The following is a 21,643-nucleotide window of genomic DNA, read 5'->3' on the forward strand; positions in this document are numbered from 1 at the left end:
ATGTCAGTCTTTTGGATATAGAGGGGTCAGGGAGCTGCTTGAGGAGACAGTCTGTACTTTTTTGGAGCTCAATTGCTGAGCTGTGAGCTCTGTTGTTCATTCAGGGCTGTTAGGCTGCTATGTTTGATTCTGCTGCAACAGAGCTCATTAAAAAAACCCTTTTTTTTCTAAAATGCTCTGTGTTGGGGGGTTTGGGGTTTATTTTTCGATGTCCGATGAGGTGTCCTGCCCAGCTAGAAGGCAGACTAGCCACTGTTTGGCTGCCGAGGCTCCGCCCTGCTGTTGTGTGATTTGCCCTGTTCCTGCAGGCTCTGCTGTGGTCTCTGCCATGCCCTGCGGTGGAGTCTCTTCGTTGTTTGCGTGTTGCCTTAGCAACGGCAGGCTGTGTCAGCAGTGGGCGTGTATCTCAGTAGGGACGAGTTGCCTTGGCAATGGCTGGCTGTGTCAGCAGTGGGCGTGTATCTCAGTTTGGGCGGGTTGCCTCGGTAGTGGTGGACGCCCCTCCCCCACAGAGCATCTTGGACCCTCTTCTCGGGATAGTTTCAAATCGCGGTTTTGTTCGTCCCACTGGGTATCCCAAACGATCTGTCCCTGCAATTCCCTGGGCTGGCCTACTGTCCAAGTCTTGTTCAGTCTCAAGTCCAGCCCTGTCAAGTCTCAGGTTGCTGGTTCAACAGGGCACCCGGACAAGCGCACCCTGTGGGGATTGCTGGGTAGGGCTGGCCACCGCCACCCCGGCTGCCGGCTTCGCCAGGCAGACCTACTGCCTGGCATCCTGTGTCTTTTTTATACTTGGGAGTTTCCCCGTTCTGTGGGCAACAAAGATCAGTCTGGAAATGCAGCGCCAACTCACTATTTGCGGATTCAACAAGAGCTCCAATCCTGGGTTGTTCTCACAGCGCCATCTTGAGTCCTCCCCTCTCACCACTCCTATTCAATGTAGTACTGGAATTTCTAGTCAGAGCAATCAGGCAAGTAAAAAAAATAAAGGGCATTCAAATAGGAAAGGGGGAGGCAAATTGTCTTTATTTGCAGATGGTATGATAGTGTATCTAGAAGACCCCATCGTCTCAGCCCAAAAACTCCTGAAACTGATAAGCAACTTTAGCAAAGTCTTCAGATACAAAATCAATGTGCAAAAATCACAAGCATGCCTCTATACCAATAATAGACTTAAAGAGAGCCAAATCTATAACAAACTGCCATTCACAATTGCTCCGAGGAGAATAAAATACCTTGGAATACAACTAACAAGGAACGTAAAGGACCTCTTCAAGGAGAACTACAAACCAGTGCTCAATGAAATAAGAGAGGGCACAAACAGATGGAGAAACATTCCATGTTCATGATTAGGAAGAATCAATATTATGAAAATGGCCATACTGCCCAAAGTACTTTACTGATTGAATACTATCCCCATCAAGCTACCAATGACCTTCTTCACAGAACTGGAAAAAACCACCTTAAACTTCATATGGAACCAAAAGAGAGCCCGCATAGCCAAGTCAATTCTAAGTAAAAAGAACACAGTGGGAGGCATCACACGACTGGACTTCAAACTATACTACAAGCCTACAGTAATCAAAACAGCATGGTACTGGTACCAGAACAGAGATGTAGACAAATGGATCAGAGCAGAGGCCCTGGAGGCAATGCCACACATCTACAACCATCTGATCTTTGATAAACCCGACAAAAACAAGCAATGGGAAAAGGATTCCCTGTTTAATAAATGGTGTTGGGAAAATTGGCTAGCAGTGTGCAGGAAGCAAAACTGGATCTCTTTCTGATAGCTTACACTAAAATTAACTCCAGATGGATTAAAGACTTAAACATAAGACCTAACGCCAAAAAAACCCTAGAAGATAGCCTAGGAAAAACCATTCAAGACATAGGCATAGGCAAGGACTTCATGACTAAAACATCGAAAGCATTGGGAACAAAAGCCAAAATAGACAATTGGGACCTAATTAAACTCCAGAACTCCTGTATAGCAGAAGAAACAATCATTAGAGTGAACTGGCAACCAACAGAATGGGAAAAAATTTTTGTAATCTACCCATCCGACAAATGTATTGGTTTCTTAAATATGATTTCCTAGTCAGGCAAAAAATTCCCTGGAGCTTATGCATCTGTGGTTGGTATGTTGAAATAAGAAGAAAAGCAAAGCACACTGCCATGTGTGTACCTACGCAACTGTCTTGCATGCTCTGCTCATGTACCCCAAAACCTATAATCCAATAAAAAATTAAAAAAAAAAAAAAGAAATAAGAATAAATTTAGAAATGGTGAGGCATATCCTATTTCACTGAAGATTTCTACTTTTGAAATTAAATCTCTATTTAAGTTAAACATTCTCTTTTCAAGTGTTTGTTTCTACTGCATTGCAAATTAAAACTGCTCAATTAAGAGACACTGGTGCCTATGTTATTTTGTCCTGTGATTCTCCAAGAACCTTCCTAAGTTATTCTACTAAGAATAACTGTTTTATCATTCACAAGAATGGGAATTTTCTCTCTTAATCCCTGCTAATCTCTCACTTCTTCAAATGCTCTACCAGGCTTCTGGAACACCACAGCTTCCTGGCTTTATTCCTACCTCTTGGGCAAGTGTTTTTTTGTGTCTTCTATTGAGTGTTCCTCATTTGCTTAACCACCAATCACCCCATTGCCCATAATTTCATCTTTGGCCTGTTCTCACTTAGATTCTATCCCTAAGTATCACCCATTCCCATGGCTTTAATTACCATCTAAACACCAGAGGCTCTCAAACCTTGTATTGTTATTTGCCTCCCTCCCTTCCTCCCTCCCTCCCTTCCTCTTTCTCTTTTCTTTTCCTTTTTCCATTCATTCATTTTTTTTAAGGGACTAGCTCTCATTATATTGCTGAGGCTGGTCTCAAACTCCTGGCCTCAAGCAATCTTCCTGCCTCAGCCTCCCAAATAGCTGAGAATACAGGGACAGGCCATTACACCTGGCCCTGGTACTATTTCTTGAGTTCCTAATCCACAAATCTAACCTCTTGCTTTCCCGGATGCCACGTAAGATGTTTTACTCAACAGGTCTGCAACTAAACTAGCCTTCCTCTTCTCAAACCTACTCTTCCTTAAGACACTTCACAGGGTTCCCTGCTCTTAAATTAAAACACAAGCTTATTTTCAGGGTATATTAGGCCATCCAAGATCTGGCTTCCTTCCTTTTCTTCAGCCTCAGATAATAACATACTCTCTCCCTGCAATTTCCGAGCCAATTTGATTTTCTTTTACAGTGAAAACTGAAGGTTTCCACCAGCTAATCACTTTGTATACAGTATTTGTCCTTCATGTTTTGCCTCTTAACATCTGTTCATTCTTCAGCTTTCATTTGACTCATTTTACCAGGGAGGCCTCTCAGAACCTGAGTCCAGAAGAGTTCCTTCCATTGTATATTCCTCTAGCACTACGTAGTTCCACTTTTGTAACATTAACAGCCCTCAGAATTTTTCATTCAATGTATGTCTCCCTCATTATATTTCAAGTTTCACATGAAAAGGATTTTGTCCTGTTCACTTCTATCACATCATAAATATAACAAAGAGTAAAAATTTTGCAATGTGACTAATGTATTGAATGATATTTCAGCTTTCTTCTTATGCTCAATCACAGGTCATATGACTAAATAACTTCCTTCTCTATTATTCTCCTTTTCTATTCTCAATTAATTTTCTCTGTCTCCCTCCCCTCAGTCTCTGGGATGAAATCCACTAATGAGTTCCTTTTGCACTTAGGCCATTCCAATCTTGAGCCAAACTTATGTGAAGAAGCCTGTAAATTATTAGTCTCTGTCCTCTCTTGTACTTCGAGGTCTCATGAACTCTTCATTAACAACTCCGGCTTCCCTGTTAGCCCAAAAGCCTTCTGCTGCCAAGAAAACCCATGCCTCAGGAGATGGCCTTTAAATCACAACATGTTCTGTATCTGGCTGGCCAACTCGCTACAACTTATTTCTGCTTAGGTTCTCCCTCATTCATTTTAGTACACTGTTCTGCCTGGTACCCCAGTTTTCCACTTATAACAAAGGCACATCAGGCCAGGAGCACATTAAAATAATAAAATTATCTATGTACTGCCCAATGCGTTGCAGAAGAAACCTCTGTGGGGGCAATAGAATAGATTTTCCTCTCATGTCACTGTAGTTGTGTTTTCTCTAAGCACCTAAACTGTTTTACCTCATCTTATGTAGACAATTATTCATATAACTGTGTATCTTAATTTTAAAAAGTATTTCTGTTTATCTTATTCTGCAGTTTTTATCTTGCTTATATATTTTTAATGTTTCTATTATTCAAAAATTAATTTGGGATCAACCAACATTTCTCATTCTGCTGCTATTCTAGAGAAAATCATTTTCTTCATTTCTGAACAAGAGAAAATGAAATACAGCTCTAAACAAATGGCACTGTAAACCAAGGTAAAGCCTTTGCACTTTCAGGCCTCCTTGATAACCTGGAGATTAGATTTTTCTGTGGCTGTACATCAATAACAAAGCCAGCTTTCTCCAGTAAGATCCACTAGGCTGGTGTTGATAGCTCAACACAGGTCCTTTTTTGAATGATCATCTCACCCTCATGGAAACATATTCCTGTTACAGACAACTCAGAGTAACTCTTTTTTTTCCATTAGTATTTTTTTTCCAATAACTATGAAAAAACTGATCTAAAAAATACAAGTTTTAATTGTATCCAGTCAATTCAAGAAGGTTAAAGGCCAAAAGTATTCAAGAAAAGTTTCACCCCAATACCCTAATGTATGGGAGCATATGTAGGCATCCAGAGGTAAACATTTGCTATGGTTGATAGACAGGAGAAAGATCCATTTATTCATCTGTTATCAATTATAGGGACTATATTTAAAGATCAGTGATTTTAGGTTTATTTCTTCAAATTTCATTCATGGTGCCATAAGTGAAGGTATGTCTGTCCACCCTGAATATATTTCACTCCATTATCCCAGTCATCCCAAACAATTCATACCCTAAGATTAGCCATGTTAAATGGGGATTTTTTTTACTAGCCTAGAGAGTACCTCAAATCCTTCCTTCTTTCCCTCTATTTCATCAGCAGGCAATTCTTTTGATACTTTTCTCTTGGGGAAATAGTGTGACTCAGAGATCTAGTCCCCAAGAGAAACGAATAATGGGGTGGGTATTGTCTGTCTCAGCAGCATCAGTGGATCACTCTCCTGTGCAGCCAATTAGTTTCCTTTCCATTAGGAAGAATTTTATATATAGCTTTATCTTTGGGGTATGATTTACATAAATGAAGATTAAGCTATCTGAATTTCTCCTTCTCCTAAAAATGCACATCATATGACCAAAAAGACAGGTAAAGAGAAGCTTTTAATTACAAAACTTTCCCTGTCATAGTTGTATCTATCTCTCTATCCTTCTAAACTCCCTTTCAATTTCTTCTCTTATGTAAAATACTTCTGCCTAATATCTTCTTTCTGAAGTATTTTATCTTTTTCTTCCACTCTCTCCCATTTTCAAATTTCAATCATTAAATTGTATTATGTCTTATAAATGAATCCCATATCCACATCCCTTTGATATTTTCAATTTGTCCCTAGTGTGAAGTTTATTTTAAGATACATAGGTTTCTGAGTTTCATGCTCTCCAATTTATTACAAACTTCATTTTCCACCATGAAAAGTAGACATCTGGTCTCAGATATTCCCATTTTATTTGAAAGCCAGCTTTAGTTTCAAACCAGAGAAAGGGAATCTGAAGTCTTTACCTTCCATATTCTGGTGTGATTCTCTCTTTTTTGGTACTACATTCCTCCACATTTTAACACTCCAGCCGATGCCTAGGCTGAGAGACTATCTCAGTTTCAGAAAGATTCTGGCCTTATTCCAGGGGATGGTACAGAGGTGCTGATGGCTATGAATTCTGAAATTGAACTGTTCAAGGTTTTTTGAAGAAATAAGAAAGGGAATTGGGAAGAGCAAAACCCAGTGAAAAAAGAAGAAACAATCTTTTATGAAGGGAAGGCTAATTTTATTTTAAAATAAGAACTTAAGGAATAAGAGAGTTCTTCCAATAGGTTAGAGTGATCCTGTGAAACATATATACTTCCAGGTTTTTAAAAAAACTGTTTCTACTAAGAAAGTGTAGAACACTATTGAGAAAGGCCATTAAACTAGAATTTAGGAAGTCTGACTTCTGATTCTGACTTCTTGAATGTATTGTTAGTCACAACTTCACTGTCTTTCTCATTCTACCTGTAAAATCTCAAAGTTCTTTCCTGCTTCTATATAAAACTATAATTCTAATCACCCTTTTTTGCTTAATATATGGCTGCATTTCCTGTTTGAAAATATGTGTCCCCAACCCTAAATGATTGACAAATTTTGAATCTTCCAAATGACAAACTCTATGGAAACTTGGCTTCTGAAGAACTCCCACAAGCTTCCCAAAGTCATCAGTATTTCCTAAGAAGGCAGAGAAATCAAACACATGGTCTTTTCCTCCAAACAAGCTCCTTTGGGTCATCAGGAATTCTTCAACAATAATATGTAATAATTCCAAATGTTTGTTACAGAATGGGTGGGACTTTCATCACTTATTGAAATACCCCCCTTTTTTATATAACTGGGTTTTCATTAAGAAGTACAAGCTTATGGAGAAATACCTTAAAATGCATTTTCTCTATTTGTGAAGGCTACCATTTGTTTCTCATATGAACAATTTACTATCTATTTTTAGAAAGTTCATTCATCAAATATTTCTTGAACTTTTTCTATGAGATAGGCACTGTTTTAGTCACGTAATACAACACTAGACAAAGCAAAAAGTTTCCCTGCTCTCATAGGCTTTAATTTTACATCTATGAAAAGCTTACAAGTATTAAAATAAGAAGAGGTAAAATGGAGGCTAAGGGCATATTTTGATCACTTATTTCCTAATTCTTTTAGGAGAGGACTTATCTGTCAGTTAGCTGAATCACTACCAGTGAAATCCAACTGTACATTCCAACTCACTATACTTCACTGCCACACCCATTTACTCACATGCTTAAACTCTTAACTTTTCACCATATCAGTGACTATTTCCTACAGCTTTTCTTTTACTTTGTATGTTTGCAGTTACAATATATAAAAACTCAAGTAAAATCTACTCTCTCAGGTCTTCATAATGCATCAGTGTGTGTTGCTTTAAGCCATGAAGGTAACCTAAGTAAAGAAGTACCACGCTCCACCAATGCTTCTTTTAATCATTATTTCATTCTCCTCAGTTTTTCTTTAGGATTCTTACTCCTTCACCTGACCCTTCTTCTATTCTTCAACTTTCTTTCCCATTCATCTTTATTCTTCAGTTTCCCTTTTACCCTCTTTAAGGGTGTTCAGTATCAGTGTGGAGGAATCAATCCTCCACACTGATACTGAACACCCATACTTCCATATTTTGGATTGTGATTGCTTTATTTAAAAATGGCAAATGTTCATGTTATAGAGATGATTTTTCAGTCTTTAATAGGTTCATGTAGTTTGGGATTTGCCTCTTTAGAAAAATTAATTATCACTCACAGTCCAATACAAACACCATTTCAGTAGCAATAGGAATTTCAGTAGTAATAGGAATCTTCAAATCTGACAAAGTAGTTCAGAGACATTAATTGCTTTTAATTGTTTTATAATTTCTCTTAAAAGGTGAAATGCCACTTTCATGAGAGTCCTAGATTGCTTGGCTTATATACTATGTCTTAGTTTTAACAGGATAAAACACTTGATCCTAAGCAGTAAACATCATTCTTCAGCTTCAACTTTCTTTATAAATAAAGATTTATGAATTGATGTTGAGCTTAGTAAGTCACCAAACACCTTCTTCTCAGAAGCATAAAGGACATTTCTATAAAACCTCCCAGAGATAATCATATTTACTTTATAATGCTTCCCAGATTCAACTCCTCTCCTAAAATTCTTTGTTCTTAAGCACCTGTGATCTGGGTGATCTAAACATGGGTAAGAAGCCCAGGAATGGCAGTATGAATGAAGTGAAAATAGTAAAACACAGTTTAAAAATGTGCAGATGCTCTCTAACTTATAATAGGAATATGTCCTGATAAATTCATTATAAACCAAAAATACATTTAATATTCCTAATTTACCTTACATCATAGCTTAGCCTAGCCTACCTTAAATGTGCTCAGAACACTTTTATTAGCTTATAGTAAAATCACATAATGCAAAGCTTATTTTATAATAAAGTACTGAAAAGCTCATATAATATATTGATTACTGTACTCAAGTACAGTTTCTTCTGAATGCGTATCACTTTCTCACTAACATAAAGTCAAACAGTTATAAGTCAAACTATCACAAGCCAGGGACCATCCATATGCATTTGATTCAGAAAAAGCTGGAAAGAGTATTTAGGAGACTATCTAGATGAGACAAGGTAGAAAGCCATGCAGAAATGGACTGAGAAGTTAAAAAAATGTGCATATGTGGAAATAGAAATCAACTCTATTTGTCTCCATCTGCTGTAATCTTCCCAAAATATTCTCTCTTCATATCCCATTGTACTATATTGCTTCTATTTCTTTGACCATTTATTGTGTATCTCTTAATATTTCCTACTTCATCATTACCAACCTCACTCACTCTAAACTTGATGAGAGCACCAGAGCATTAATTTTTCTTATAGTTATTTCATGATTACCAGAATTCAATCAGTATGGCCAGCCCTGATGAAAGTGAAGCAGGCAAGATGCGTTGTCAATTGTCTGGATGGAATGTCCAGGAAGTTTCCAATTCATGATAGCATTATACATAGTCCAAGAAATTTAATAAAGACCCTTCACTTACTTAACTATACCTCCTTGAGAATCACATCTATGAAAAAATTCGAGTTATTTATAAAAATGAGTGATTAGATAAGGGAAGTATTAGAATTCTTTATTTCTTTAGTTGCCCTCTTATGAGTCAATGCTAGGTTTCAAAAATTTTAATAATTTATTTCTTCAACTTTCTATGCCATTTGATGTTTTATCAAAAACATATATAATATGTGTAACATAATGTACTTCAAAATTTAGAGCTTTTTAAAACTCTTTTAAAAATCAAAAACAACTACTGTTATATATAATGTTGTACTATGCAATTTGTTTACCATTATTGCACTTAGTATTTTTAAGAAAAGTTTTCCCAATGTTATTATAAACGCTTCTATTGATATTTATTTTAATAACTGTTATTACAGTCTATCATGTACATACATTATACTTAAACCTTATGTTTGGTATTTAAATTGTTTCAACATTTCAGTAGTAGCTCTTGTAAAAAAATCTACTACTGAAAAGTATGATGAATATTTTTATGCTGAAAACTTCCACAAAAATAGAATTCCAACAATATTATTGCACCAAAAGGCATGCACTTACAATTCTTGATACATGATTCAAAATGTTTTCTTTAAGGTTTGAATCAGTCTATATTCCCTCCAGCATTGTTTAAAAATGCCAATTTCACTGAGCTTTAGCCAGTTTGGGTAATAAAAATTGTAAAACTTTTTTTCTAATTTAACAAATAATAGTATTACATTTTTCTTATTTCTTTGATTTGTAAGACATACATACAGATATCTATACATACAAATACATGTATAGCTTACATACATTTGATCATTTATCTATTAGGCCTTCGAGATTTTGTGAAACTGTTTAAATTCTCTATATTATGAAGTTATCAACCTTTTGTCTCTACAGCATTTCCAATTCAAGTATGATTCATGTGATAGTTTGGGGTAGATCATTTTAGGCACATATAAGCAATAGCTTTCAGAGCTGCCTTGTCTGTAAGTCAAGTGTTTTTGTATTTATATTATCATTTCTAATTTTTATTTAATGTTATTAGTGATCACATTTTTTAAAGATTGTTTTTTTTAAAACCATTCATATATTTTATATATTTGTACATACTCTTGCTATTTCTGGAATTTCATTTTTTTATTTGCCTGACTTTGTTGAGTTTTTATGCATTCTTTTTTTTTTTTTTGAGACAGAGTCTTGCTCAGTCACCTAGGATGGGGTGCAGTGGCATGATCTTGGCTCACTAAGTGGATTCCTTTCTTCTTTTCTTTCAGGTCTCTTCAGAGTCTTCCCTTTTGATTAAATGGACCAAGTAAATGACTCTGTGATAACTGAATTTGTATTACTTGAATTTGCACAATCCTTAGAAATGCAGTTTTTCCTTTTTCTCTTCTTCTCTTTATTCTATGTGGGAATTATCCTGGGAAACCTCTTCATTGTGTTCACAGTGATCTTTGATCCTCACTTACACTCCCCCATGTATATTCTGCTGGCCAACCTATCACTCATGGACTTGGGCCTTTCATCCACCACAGTTCCTAGGTTGATCTATGATCTTTTTACTGATTCTAAAGTTATTTTCTTCCACAACTGTATGATACAAATGTTCTTTATCCATGTTATGGGAGGAGTTGAAATGGTGCTGCTGATAGTCATGGCATATGATAGGTACACTGCAATCTGCAAGCCTCTCCACTATCTAAATATTATGAGTCCCAAAATGTGTATGCTTTTAATAGTAGCAGCTTGGGTCATTGGGGTGATTCATGCTGTGACTCAGTTTGTTTTTGTCATAAATTTACCCTTCTGTGGTCCTAATCATGTGGGGAGTTTTTATTGTGATTTCCCTAGGCTTATTAAACTTGCATGCATGGACACTTACAGACTAGAATTTGTGGTCACTGGCAACAGTGGATTCATAGCTATGGGTACCTTCTTTTTCTTAATTGTATCATACATATTTATTCTGGTCACTGTCCGACAATATTCTTCAAAAGATTTATCCAAAGCATTCTTCACTTTGTCAGCTCACATCACTGTAGTGGTTTTGTTTTTTGCTCCATGCATATTTCTCTATGTGTGGCCGTTCCCTACTAAGTCATTGGATAATTTTTTTGCCATTGTGAACTTTGTTGTCACCCCTGTCTTAAATCCTGCCATCTATACTTTAAGGAACAAAGATATGAAGGTTGCAATGAGAAGACTGAGTCGACAGATTTTAAGTTCTAGAGAGATGATGTAACAGATTTGCTTGATGAGAACATAGGATAAATGTCATGGATCACTGAGACTCCTATGATCATCATGAACACTATGGAATGTGCCCATTTTTAATATTGCCTTAAAAAACAGAAATCTATGAAAAAATGTATTAAATCTAAGAATTTCATTTCAGATAAAGTTGCAGCAATTTTTGTTAATCATAAAAAATAAAGTATTATATATTTCTATCTAATGTGTATACCCAAATTATGGTTACTAGCAATGACTCTGTTTTTCATATAGTTATTTTATATCTGTATATAAGCACATGCACATATATATGACTTAGGGTTATTATCAGTATCTTCATACTGATAATAAGCATCACTGCAAATTAATATTTCTTATGGAAATTATGTAGATCCAGTGGATAAAATATGGGTTTCTATAAATGAATAAATGCCAAAATCAAGGAAGAAACACTTTTTAATTGTAATATAAGTTAGATAAATGGAAAGGTCAACCGCATGTTACAACTCCAGTATTATTTTAAGTTTGATTGTCCATACGTTCTGTACAATATTATTTTAGAAAGAGACTTTAGTACTCTGCATTATGCAAAATTTGTCTATATTACACTGTTTTAACAACATAATCCTTTTGCCCTTGGAATCTTTATAGCATTTCCCAATTCACTCTTTAAAAGCATCTACAACCTAAAAGTATTTGAAGAGACTTATTTTCTACAGGAGAGACTACACTGAGATCTTAAAAGCTCATTTAACCTGCCTTCTCTTAAGGTACTTAGGACAAAGAAAATGATTGACATCTTTCAGATAAAACCTGATAAGCCTGGTGGTCAAGGAATACAACTGAGACATCACTTGGATATATTTCTATGACTGTTTTAAGAAACGTTAATTGTGCTGACTCACTCTGCTCTATTTTAACTACTGTATGGTAATTAAAGTGCCAAATAAAGTGATAAGTTACAAGAAGTTAGATATTTTTTATTGGTCAAGGCAATTTTTTTATATTTTCTCCACAAGTTAGTCATAAAAGTTCAAAGCATTCCTCTTTTTATGATATCTAAGCATTATTACTGTCTTGTTAACCTACCTGAATTTTAATTTTGTTATTTTATTTTTTTTTCTGAGAGAGATATATATAAATTGTACTTTAGGTTCTGGGTACATGTGCAGACCAGGCAGGATTGTTGCATAGGTACATATATGGCAATGTGGTTTGCTGCCTCCATCCCCTGTCACCTATATCTGTACCTTTAGACTTAGTGGGAAAGCAAAAATATCCAAATAGGCCAAAAAATTGTGGCAATGTTCTCTAACTCAGGAAAATTCTGTGTGTTTCCTCCAAAGGCCAAGGGAATGCTTGTGAAACTATAAAAGTTAGGCTCAGTACTCAAAGCTCAGACTAGCTATTCCCAGATCTCTTCAGGTACATCCGGTCCATTCATAAAGGGCTCTTAATCAGCCAACTGGTTTCCTAAAAAGGACAATTCACACACGTATTATTCTCTTAGAAATTTTATGCTTCAAGGGAGTGCAAATAGAAGAAAATCTGTACTCCTCATTCTCTGAAAATTTCTGTTGTCTCTTGCAGTTATGAAGAAGGTAGGTGCAAACAAAGAGAAAACCTATCTTAGAAGAATGAAAAAAATTGTAATATCTTATTGACAACAAGATGGTTCTATTAGTAGGAATCCATTCTGCATAATTCCATTTTGTGTTTATCTTCTGGGAAAATGAAAGCATTCTATAGGGTTGACTTAAATACTTAGAGAAATTAATATAAACAATGTTAGCAAGAATAACCCTTGTTATAAGTATTATGCTGGCAACAATTATCGAGTCCTCCTCCTGACTCTTCTGGGTTAATGTGTCCTTTTCTCTCCATTTATTGGTTGTTTTGCCTACCTTTCCCATATCCAGTGTTTTCTTGCCCACTCCTTTCCTTCCTTTTTATAATACTAATGAAACCTGCTTTGGGGGATTTCTTTCACATAAAGACTAAAATCATACTGTTGAAGTTGTGAGGATTTTTAGAGCTTTTGATAGAATAAACTCATTTTAAAAACATGAAAGCTAAGGCCCAGCGATTTTAAAATGATATTCCCATGATCACACTGTAAATTTATGCTAGGACCCAAATGTCTACTTCCATCTCAGTGACACTTATTATAAGAACACAAGGCATTTTCCTTTTAACATAGGTAAATAATATTTAAAAAAAACATATAAAAATCTAATGGTTGCATTCCAGGAATAATCTAAGACATGAAGGATTTTACCTTTCAACAGTGGCTGGCTCCTCATGGTTGCTACAATGAATGTATAAGATTTTTAAAGAACTTCTTCAATGAGCCTAAACCTAATGTTCAACTCAGAATAAATACAATTCTTCTAAAATTTTTTGAATAATTTTTGAAAAGTCAGAAATGAGTGAGAATTCTTTTGAAAGAATTCTAGTGGTGAAGAATGCCCTCCGCAGCATAAATTCAGAAGAGAGATGTCTTAATTACATGAGCAAGAAATTTCTTTTCTAAAGAATAGAAAATTCCTGAATTCTTACTAACAACCATGATAGAAGGTCTTTTGCTACAGATGAGAACCCTTGGGCCAACCATCATCCTTGGCATATTTCATGTGGAGATATAAATTCAAGTTTGTCCTTGTCTATCAATGAAATAAAATAATTTTATATCAATGTATATCTAAGGTCTATTCTAAGTTGCACACTTTGATGCAAAAGAAACATTCCAACCAGTGATATCAGAAATTATCTCACAATAAAAATCCTATACTTTGTACTGTTAATGATTAGTATATTTAAGCAGAAGAGAACTGAAGTGAATGTTCATGGTTTATTCCACTCTTGGACTTCTCTTTATTCTTAAAAAATATTTAGAATCACCTAATTCTTATAGGACTTTAAAAACAGTAATGTGTTGCTTGAGTGTGTAGGACTAAGAAATGGGATTCAGAGTAATAAAGAGAAAAGTGGAATTTCTAAGCACAATGAATTACTGTGATTAAAAAATAGCAAAAAACAAATAACAGTATTCCTCCAAAAAAATTGGCGAGTGTAAACTCTATACCTTCCTGTCTCCCCTGGAATGTTAGCCATCAACTTCCACTTCTCTCCTTTACATCTTACTTGCCCATTAACTCTTACACCTCATCCAAAATTGTTAATGTGACTATGCCTCACCTTTAGGATACCTTTTTATTTGCTACTTCTCTTCACTGCAAAACTTCTTGAAACAGGACTTATTTTCTCTCCTCCCTACACAATTGAAAGGCTCTCTCAACTCAGGTCCAAAAGTCTGTCACCTAGCAGATAGCAACTTAGAAAGATGCCCCCAATATACCTTCTCATCTCTAGACAGTTATCATTATCCTTTAGTTTTTCTGAATTTATTTCTTCTCCTAAAAGGGGTCTCTATGTAAAATATTGTTATACTAGTTGTTGTTTTAATTATTATCAGAGTTAAAGTGATCACAATGTCCCCAGTCACTTAGAATAAAGACACCGGAATAACATATTTTTATTTTTCACATCTTGCTGAAAAATATTTTGTTATCAGTACCTTAATACTGGCTACTATGTATTAACCATTACTATTTAATAGAAAATTTATATACCTGGTTATATCCAATCCTCACAGAACTTCTATAAAGTTGTACTATTATCACCTGTCTTTTCCAGATGTGGTAAAAAGACTCAAATCACTTACATATTTTGTCTAAGGCATTCAGATACATAGTAGATAAACCAGGTTTTGAGCACAGGCCTCCTAGCAACAAGCTCACATCTTAATTATCTTAATATGATGCTTGCTGGGATTTTACAGGTCTTCATTCACCCCTTTCCTGCCCACACTACCACAACCTGCAATTATTATCTATTGTTAGGCGTGAAATAATCATTTGGGTTCATTTCCAAGCTCCCTCCATTCCAATTCACATTTAGTCCAGAGTTAATTTATTAAACAATCATCAAAATTCTTTAATAGTTTTTTCCTGTCTCTATAGTAAAACAGAAATTCTTTAGAAAGCATTCCAAAACCTCTTACCAATTTTATCTCCTATGGAAGTCCTTTACCCTTTCTCTCATTTAAACTTTACTGCATTTTCCTCATGGTTTCTGACTTCACTTTTGAATTCCCTATTCTTTTATCCTCTCTTATTTTTTTTTTTTGATTCGATTATTTTTTAAGTATTGTATTTATGGTATTATTTTTTCTATTTTTTCTCTTTCATTTCATTTTGGCCTATTTTTTTTCTTATTAAGTACTTTAATCTCACCATAAAACCTAAGATGTGTGCTACAGAATATAAGCTGTTTGATAGTTCAAACAAAAAAAAAAGATAAACATAAAGTTATGGCACAGGCTTAATCTGGCAGAGAGAGAAACATAAATAATAGTATTTGATATTAGTAATAAACCTAACATTAATGGAGACACTGAGAAGACTGACACACTGAATTATAAGGCATAGCCAGGGAAGTAGTGTGAGATAAAATTATGCATGCCTCCAGCTGCAAGACAATTCAACTTCTTTTTTTTTTTTGGTCCAAAATAAAATCTCAGCTAGCTCAAAAAAAAAAAATTATGAGCTTTGGTTGTTGAATTCTGAAAGCCTGTAAGTAATAAATTATAGGAAGTCAGTGTAAGAGTGAGCAGAATGATACAAAATGAGGCTTTAAATCTGAATATATAATTCTGACTTCCTTCTCATTTTCTTCTTCAAGGTAACTGAAGGATCTATTTCCTGGAATGAATCAACAAGTGAAACAAATAACTCCATGGTGACTGAATTCATTTTTCTGGGTCTCTCTGATTCTCGGGAACTCCAGATTTTCCTATTTGTGTTGTTTTTTGTATTCTATGGAGGAATCGTGTTTGGAAACCTTCTTATTGTCATAACAGTGGTTTCTGACTCCCACCTTCACTCTCCCATGTACTTCCTGCTAGCCAATCTTTCACTCATTGATCTGTCGTTGTCTTCTGTCACAGCCCCCAGGATGATTACCGATTTTTTCAGTGAGTGCAAAGTCATCTCTTTCAAAGGCTGCCTTGTTCAGATATTTCTTGTTCACTTCTTTGGTGGGAGTGAGTTGGTGATCCTTATAGCCATGGCCTTTGACAGATATGTAGCAATATGCAAACCTCTATACTATACCACAATTATGTCTGGCAACACATGTGTCGGTATTGTGGCTGTTGCATGGGGAATTGGCTTTCTCCATTCAGTGAGCCAGCTGGCCTTTGCAGTGCACTTACCCTTCTGTGGTCCCAATGAGGTCGATAGTTTTTATTGTGACCTTCCTAGGATAATCAAACTTGCCTGTACAGATACCTACAGGCTAGATATTATGGTCATTGCTAACAGTGGTGTGCTCACTGTGTGTTCTTTTGTTCTTCTGATCATCTCATACACTATCATCCTAATGACCATCCAGCGCCGCCCTTCAGATATGTCATCCAAGGCTCTGTCCACTTTGACTGCTCACATCACAGTAGTTCTTTTGTTCTTTGGACCATGTATCTTTATTTATGCCTGGCCACTCCCCAACAAGTCATTAGATAAATTCCTTGCTGTATTTTGTTCTGTGATCACCCCTCTCTTGAACCCAATTATATACACACTGAGGAACAAAGACATGAAGACTGCAATAAGACGGCTGAGAAAATGGGATGTACATTCTAGTATAAAGTCTTAGATTTTACATAACTGTGAGATTCATCTCAGATGACATAAAATGTAGTGAAGTTGGTAAGTTAGTAAAGCTGATGAAAACTGTGCCTTCTATTCCCTATTAGTACTTAATAATTTAATAATAGCCTAGGAACTTTCACATACATTGCCTCAATTTATCTTTCAACAACTTGAGTGTTATATTTTAGAATACACATGTAAAGTTATTATGCTTTCAAATATTTTTTTACTAATTTTTAGAAAAAAGAAAGGCACAAACATATTACAATTTGTATACACCTGTTCCTTCCTGTATAAGCCTAAGTTTAGTACAACAAAGGAGAGTAAATAGCCTTAGCTTATAAACGTTTTAAAATTTTTATTTGGCTCATTTGTGAAAAACATAAAAAAGAACTGCCACATGCTTAATTTTTAAAAATATGCTTAGTGATAAGGAGATATATGTCAACTTTTAAGAGGTTTGAAAAAAATGCCTCCCATTATAAGAGTTTATACTTCACCTCCCACCACTATAACAACCCCAATTCATGAGGGCATTATCAGGCGTAGTAGGAAGAGCAAATTTGCCAATGTAAAATGTGTCTTTTAGGCACTTGACATCTGTGGTATATGAAAACTGCTCATAAGCAGCAGAACGAGTTTAGAGGAATCCAGTCTCTCATCATGTTGGCACAAAGTGTCTTACTAGTATCCATCTATGTCATTTTTCCAGGGTTAACTTTTAAAAACACAGATTTTAAAGTAACAACAAAAAAAGCTGGGTTCAACTCTACTGACTCTTATTAATCATGATTTTGGACACATTACTTAGCTTTCATAAACTTTCATTTCTACATTTATAAATAGGTGGTAATACAAATTATGCATGGTTTCCAGATTCATCCATGTCCCTACAAAGGACACAAACTCATCATTTTTTATGGCTGCATAGCATTCCATGGTGTACATGTGCCAAATTTTCTTTTTCAGTATATTGTAGATGGGAATTAGGTTTGGTTCCAGGTCTTTGCTACTGTACAAAGTGCTGCTATGAATAGTCTATTTTTTACAGTTGTAGGAAAAAACTTTTATTTCTTATTTGTAAAATTTACTCACTCCTTATTCATAATTCATTTAACTAGTAAGTACACTAATGTGTACAATGCACGGGAGGAACGAATATATTCAAAATTTCTCTTGAAATTTGACCAGAAGTCATGTGCACCCCTACCCTGGGAAACAAGCAGGTAGAAAAGTTTTGAATCTATACAGTAAAGTATGTTACTGTAATATATATAACATCTCTCTTATATATAGATAGATATCTAATATAACAAAGTACATTACTGTAATATATATAACATCTAATATATATATCTCATATATAACAAAGTATGTTACAGTAATATATATAACCTGTCTCTCTTTCTCTCTCTCTCTCTCTCTCTCTCACTACATAGCTTTCATAAAGCTTATGAAAGCTAAGTAATAGTGGGAAGTGTCAAATCACCATTAATTTCCTTCTCTCTCTCTCTTGCTCTCGCTCTCACTATTACTCACTTTCATAAGCTTTATGAAAGCTATATAGTGAGAGCAAGAGCGAGAGAGAAAGAGAGAGAGAAAGAAATGAATGATTTGACACTTCCCATCTGATAGTTTTTTAAATCTCTATTTAAATTAACAGTAGTGAAAGGGAAAATATAATTAGAACAAATTATATAAAATATTTGCAAAATGCTTATCTGAATTAGTCTTGGTCTTAGAAATAAAACAAAGAGATTGTTACTTTTACATCTGTTCCTAATTGATAAGCCATTCAGTTATAGCACACCTTAGCTTCTGGCCTACAGTAACCATGTTCAGGTTTTTTTCTTTTTTCAAATTTTATTATAGGTTCAGAAAATACATGTGCAGGTTTGAGACAAAGATATATTGCATAATACTAAGGTTTAGAGTACAAATGATTCCACCTCCCAGGTAGCAAGCATAATAGCCAAAAGGTAGTTTTTTAGCTTTTTCCCCTCTTCCTCCATCTGGTAGTCTATGGTGTCTATTGTTCTCATCTTTATGTCCATGTGTACTTGGTGTTTAGCTCCCCCTTTTAGGTGAGAAAATGCAGTATTTGGTTTTCTGTTTCAGTGTTAATTCACTTGGGATAATGGCCTCCAGCTGCATTCATGCTTCTGCAAAGGTTATGATTTTCTTCTTACTGGCTGCACATATTTTGTGGTGTATATGTACCACATATTTTTTTTTATCCAGCCCAAAGTTGATGGGCTCCCAGGTAGGTGAATTCCATGTATTTGCGATTGTGAATAGCATTGTGAAGATCACATGAGTGCATGTGTCTTTTTGGTAAAAGAAAAGAAAAGAAAAGAAAACAAAACTCTTATTTTCTTTTGGGTATATATGCAGTAATGGAATTGCTGGGTTGAGTGGTAGTTCAACTCTTAGTTCTTTGAAAAATCTCCGTACTGCTTTCAACAGTGGCTGGACTAAGTTATATTCCCACCAGCAGTGTAGAAGTGTTCCCCATTCCCTGTAGTCTCACCAGCATCTGTTAAACAATCTTTAAATATATGAAAAAATGTTCAAGTCTCTCAGATTAAGATACATGCAAAGAAAAATCATGTTTAAATATCAGTTCTCACCTGTAAAATATCAAATATCTGACCTCAGTATTTGATAATACAACCTGTTGGTGAAGCTGTAGAGAGAGAAGCACTCTTAAGCACTGTTGGTGAGAATATAAAATGGTACAACCTTTTTTCAATATCTAAAACAATTTAACATGTTACTGACTTTTGGTCTAGCAGACCTACTTCTATCCTAAAGATATATTGACAAAAATATAAAATAATTAATGTACAAGTCTATTCAATGAAGCATTGTTTTTAATAGTAAAGAATGAAAAAAAGGCCAGGCGCAGTAGCTCATGCCCGAATCCAGCACTTTGGGAGTGCATTTGTGGAGGCTGGATCTCCACAAATACAAAAATTAGCCAGGCATGGTGGTGCACACTTGCATTTCAAGCTACTTGAGAGGCTGAGGCAGGAGGATCACTTGAACCTGGGAGTCAGAGGTCTCAGTGAGCTCAGATCATGCCTCTGCACTCCAGTCAAGGCAACAGAGCAAGACTCCATCTGAAAAAACAAAACAAAACAAAACAAAATAATAACTAAACTAACCTCCTCTTTAACAAAGATTATAAAAGGTCTCTTAGCACAGACACCACCCCTAGAACTTCCAGTACACCAGCACCAGCTTGGAGACTGTGTCCCCATCGAAGGATAGAAAGAAGAAAAAACTCAAGCTGGCTTAGGAAAGATCCTACAAAACCTGCATCCTGGATGATGCAGCTTCCATGGACAAAACAGGCCCCAGACATCATCTTGGAGATGCTGAAGAAGACAATGCAGAAGGCTGAATGAATCCTGCTTCAGACACGAATACCATTTACTCTTCTAAATCAGCCCTTTTTTTCTGTCCTGTTACTTAGACAAACACCTTCTTCCCAGTTTCTAACAATGCAACTTCTTGGCTAAAAGGAATTAACATACCTCCAGTGGAATTCCTCATTGATGGCAGACAGTGAGCTGAGATGCCATGTAGCACTATAGGTCACTCTTTGACTAGAAAAGAATGTTGCTAATTATACTCATAATTGTCTTATTTACTAATTCTAGCATGCAAAGCCAGAATAAGAGCAATGACCCCCTCACCTGACAAAACTACTGCTGCATACATCTGTAATCTTCAATCAGCAGCATCTGATGCAGAAAACAAAAACGGGGAATGTGGGATATCAGGCAAATGGTTGGAAAGATTGTAAAATTATAATTGGTCACAAACTTTGGAAGGTCGAGAGGTTTGCACAGTTTCAGTAGAAGTTTCTGCTGAAGGCAGCCGAATCCCTTTTACCTTCAATTGATAAAGAAGGGCAAATAACTAGGGAATGTAGGGGAGTTTATCTGAATTACTTGCTTACTCATTTGGTCCTAAAACTAACCATTAATCTTTCATGGACCAAATGGGATTCTCAGGGCGAGGGCAACCAGATTTATCACTCATAAATGATGTTTGCTTTAGGCCTTGGCACTTGGTTTTTAATCGCTATCCATAAGTGTGTTGAATCAGAACCTCTGTTATTAAATCTATGTTGAATAAATATCCCGAGTGCCAGCTGGTCAGGGCCATGGCTGCTATCTTTCGTAGGAAGGTCTGTGAGTGGACATGGGCACCCCTAGACTGCTCTTTACTGTATTTTGTGTCTGAGTGAATTTGTTTATCTGTTGCTGGGTCAGGGTCTGCAGTTCAGACACTGACAGTGAAAGACTTCAACACTCCACTCTCAGCATTAAAGAGATCATCTAATAACAAAATGAATCTCGCAGTCCTTGACCTTGCTGTCTCCAAGCTCTGGAGAGTCCACAGGGACCCAGGGTTGGTCTGAACCCTCAGTACATTTCACCCACTTCATGGTAAAGTGGTGGCATTGTTCTCTATGCAGTTATCAGTCCTCACTTCTCCTGACTGAGCAGGGCTGCCTAGCCTGGGATACCTGTACAACCACACTGCCCCACCTGACCACTTCAATCATAAGTAGCCCAGCATTTCTCCAATAAGGAAATACCAGAATCAACTCACAACTCCTCCACCACTGCAATTGCAGTGGTACCACCGTTAACAACCACTGGGCTGGGGAAGAAACAAAGACCTGAGTCACTATGGTGGCACCTTTAGCATGCCACAGACACCATACAAAGAGGAGTCCTACTCCCTCCCCTGGCAACTCCCATATCACCAGGCATGTCCCCCAGCTCATGACTGCAGATCAATTGCTCCACCCACAGCTGAGCTCACCTACTGGCAGT

General features: G+C 36.0%; 1 protein-coding gene across 1 annotated transcript; it reads left to right on the forward strand.

The window, feature by feature from the left end:
- The first annotated feature begins 15,832 nt into the window (after positions 1–15,832).
- Positions 15,833–21,129, forward strand: LOC100896372 (olfactory receptor 4F4). Its single transcript, XM_009005632.6, has one exon. The coding sequence runs from the start codon at positions 15,877–15,879 to the stop codon at positions 16,792–16,794; it is 918 nt and encodes a 305-aa protein (XP_009003880.3). The 5' UTR covers positions 15,833–15,876; the 3' UTR covers positions 16,795–21,129.
- The last annotated feature ends 514 nt before the right edge of the window (positions 21,130–21,643 follow it).

Source organism: Callithrix jacchus, chromosome 8, assembly GCF_049354715.1.
Source record: "Callithrix jacchus isolate 240 chromosome 8, calJac240_pri, whole genome shotgun sequence".
Classification (NCBI taxonomy): Eukaryota; Metazoa; Chordata; class Mammalia; order Primates; family Cebidae; genus Callithrix; species Callithrix jacchus.

Coding starts and splice junctions, on each gene's coding strand:
- LOC100896372 (XM_009005632.6), top strand. CDS start 15,877: ATGGTGACTGAATTCATTTTTCTGGGTCTCTCTGATTCTCGGGAACTC.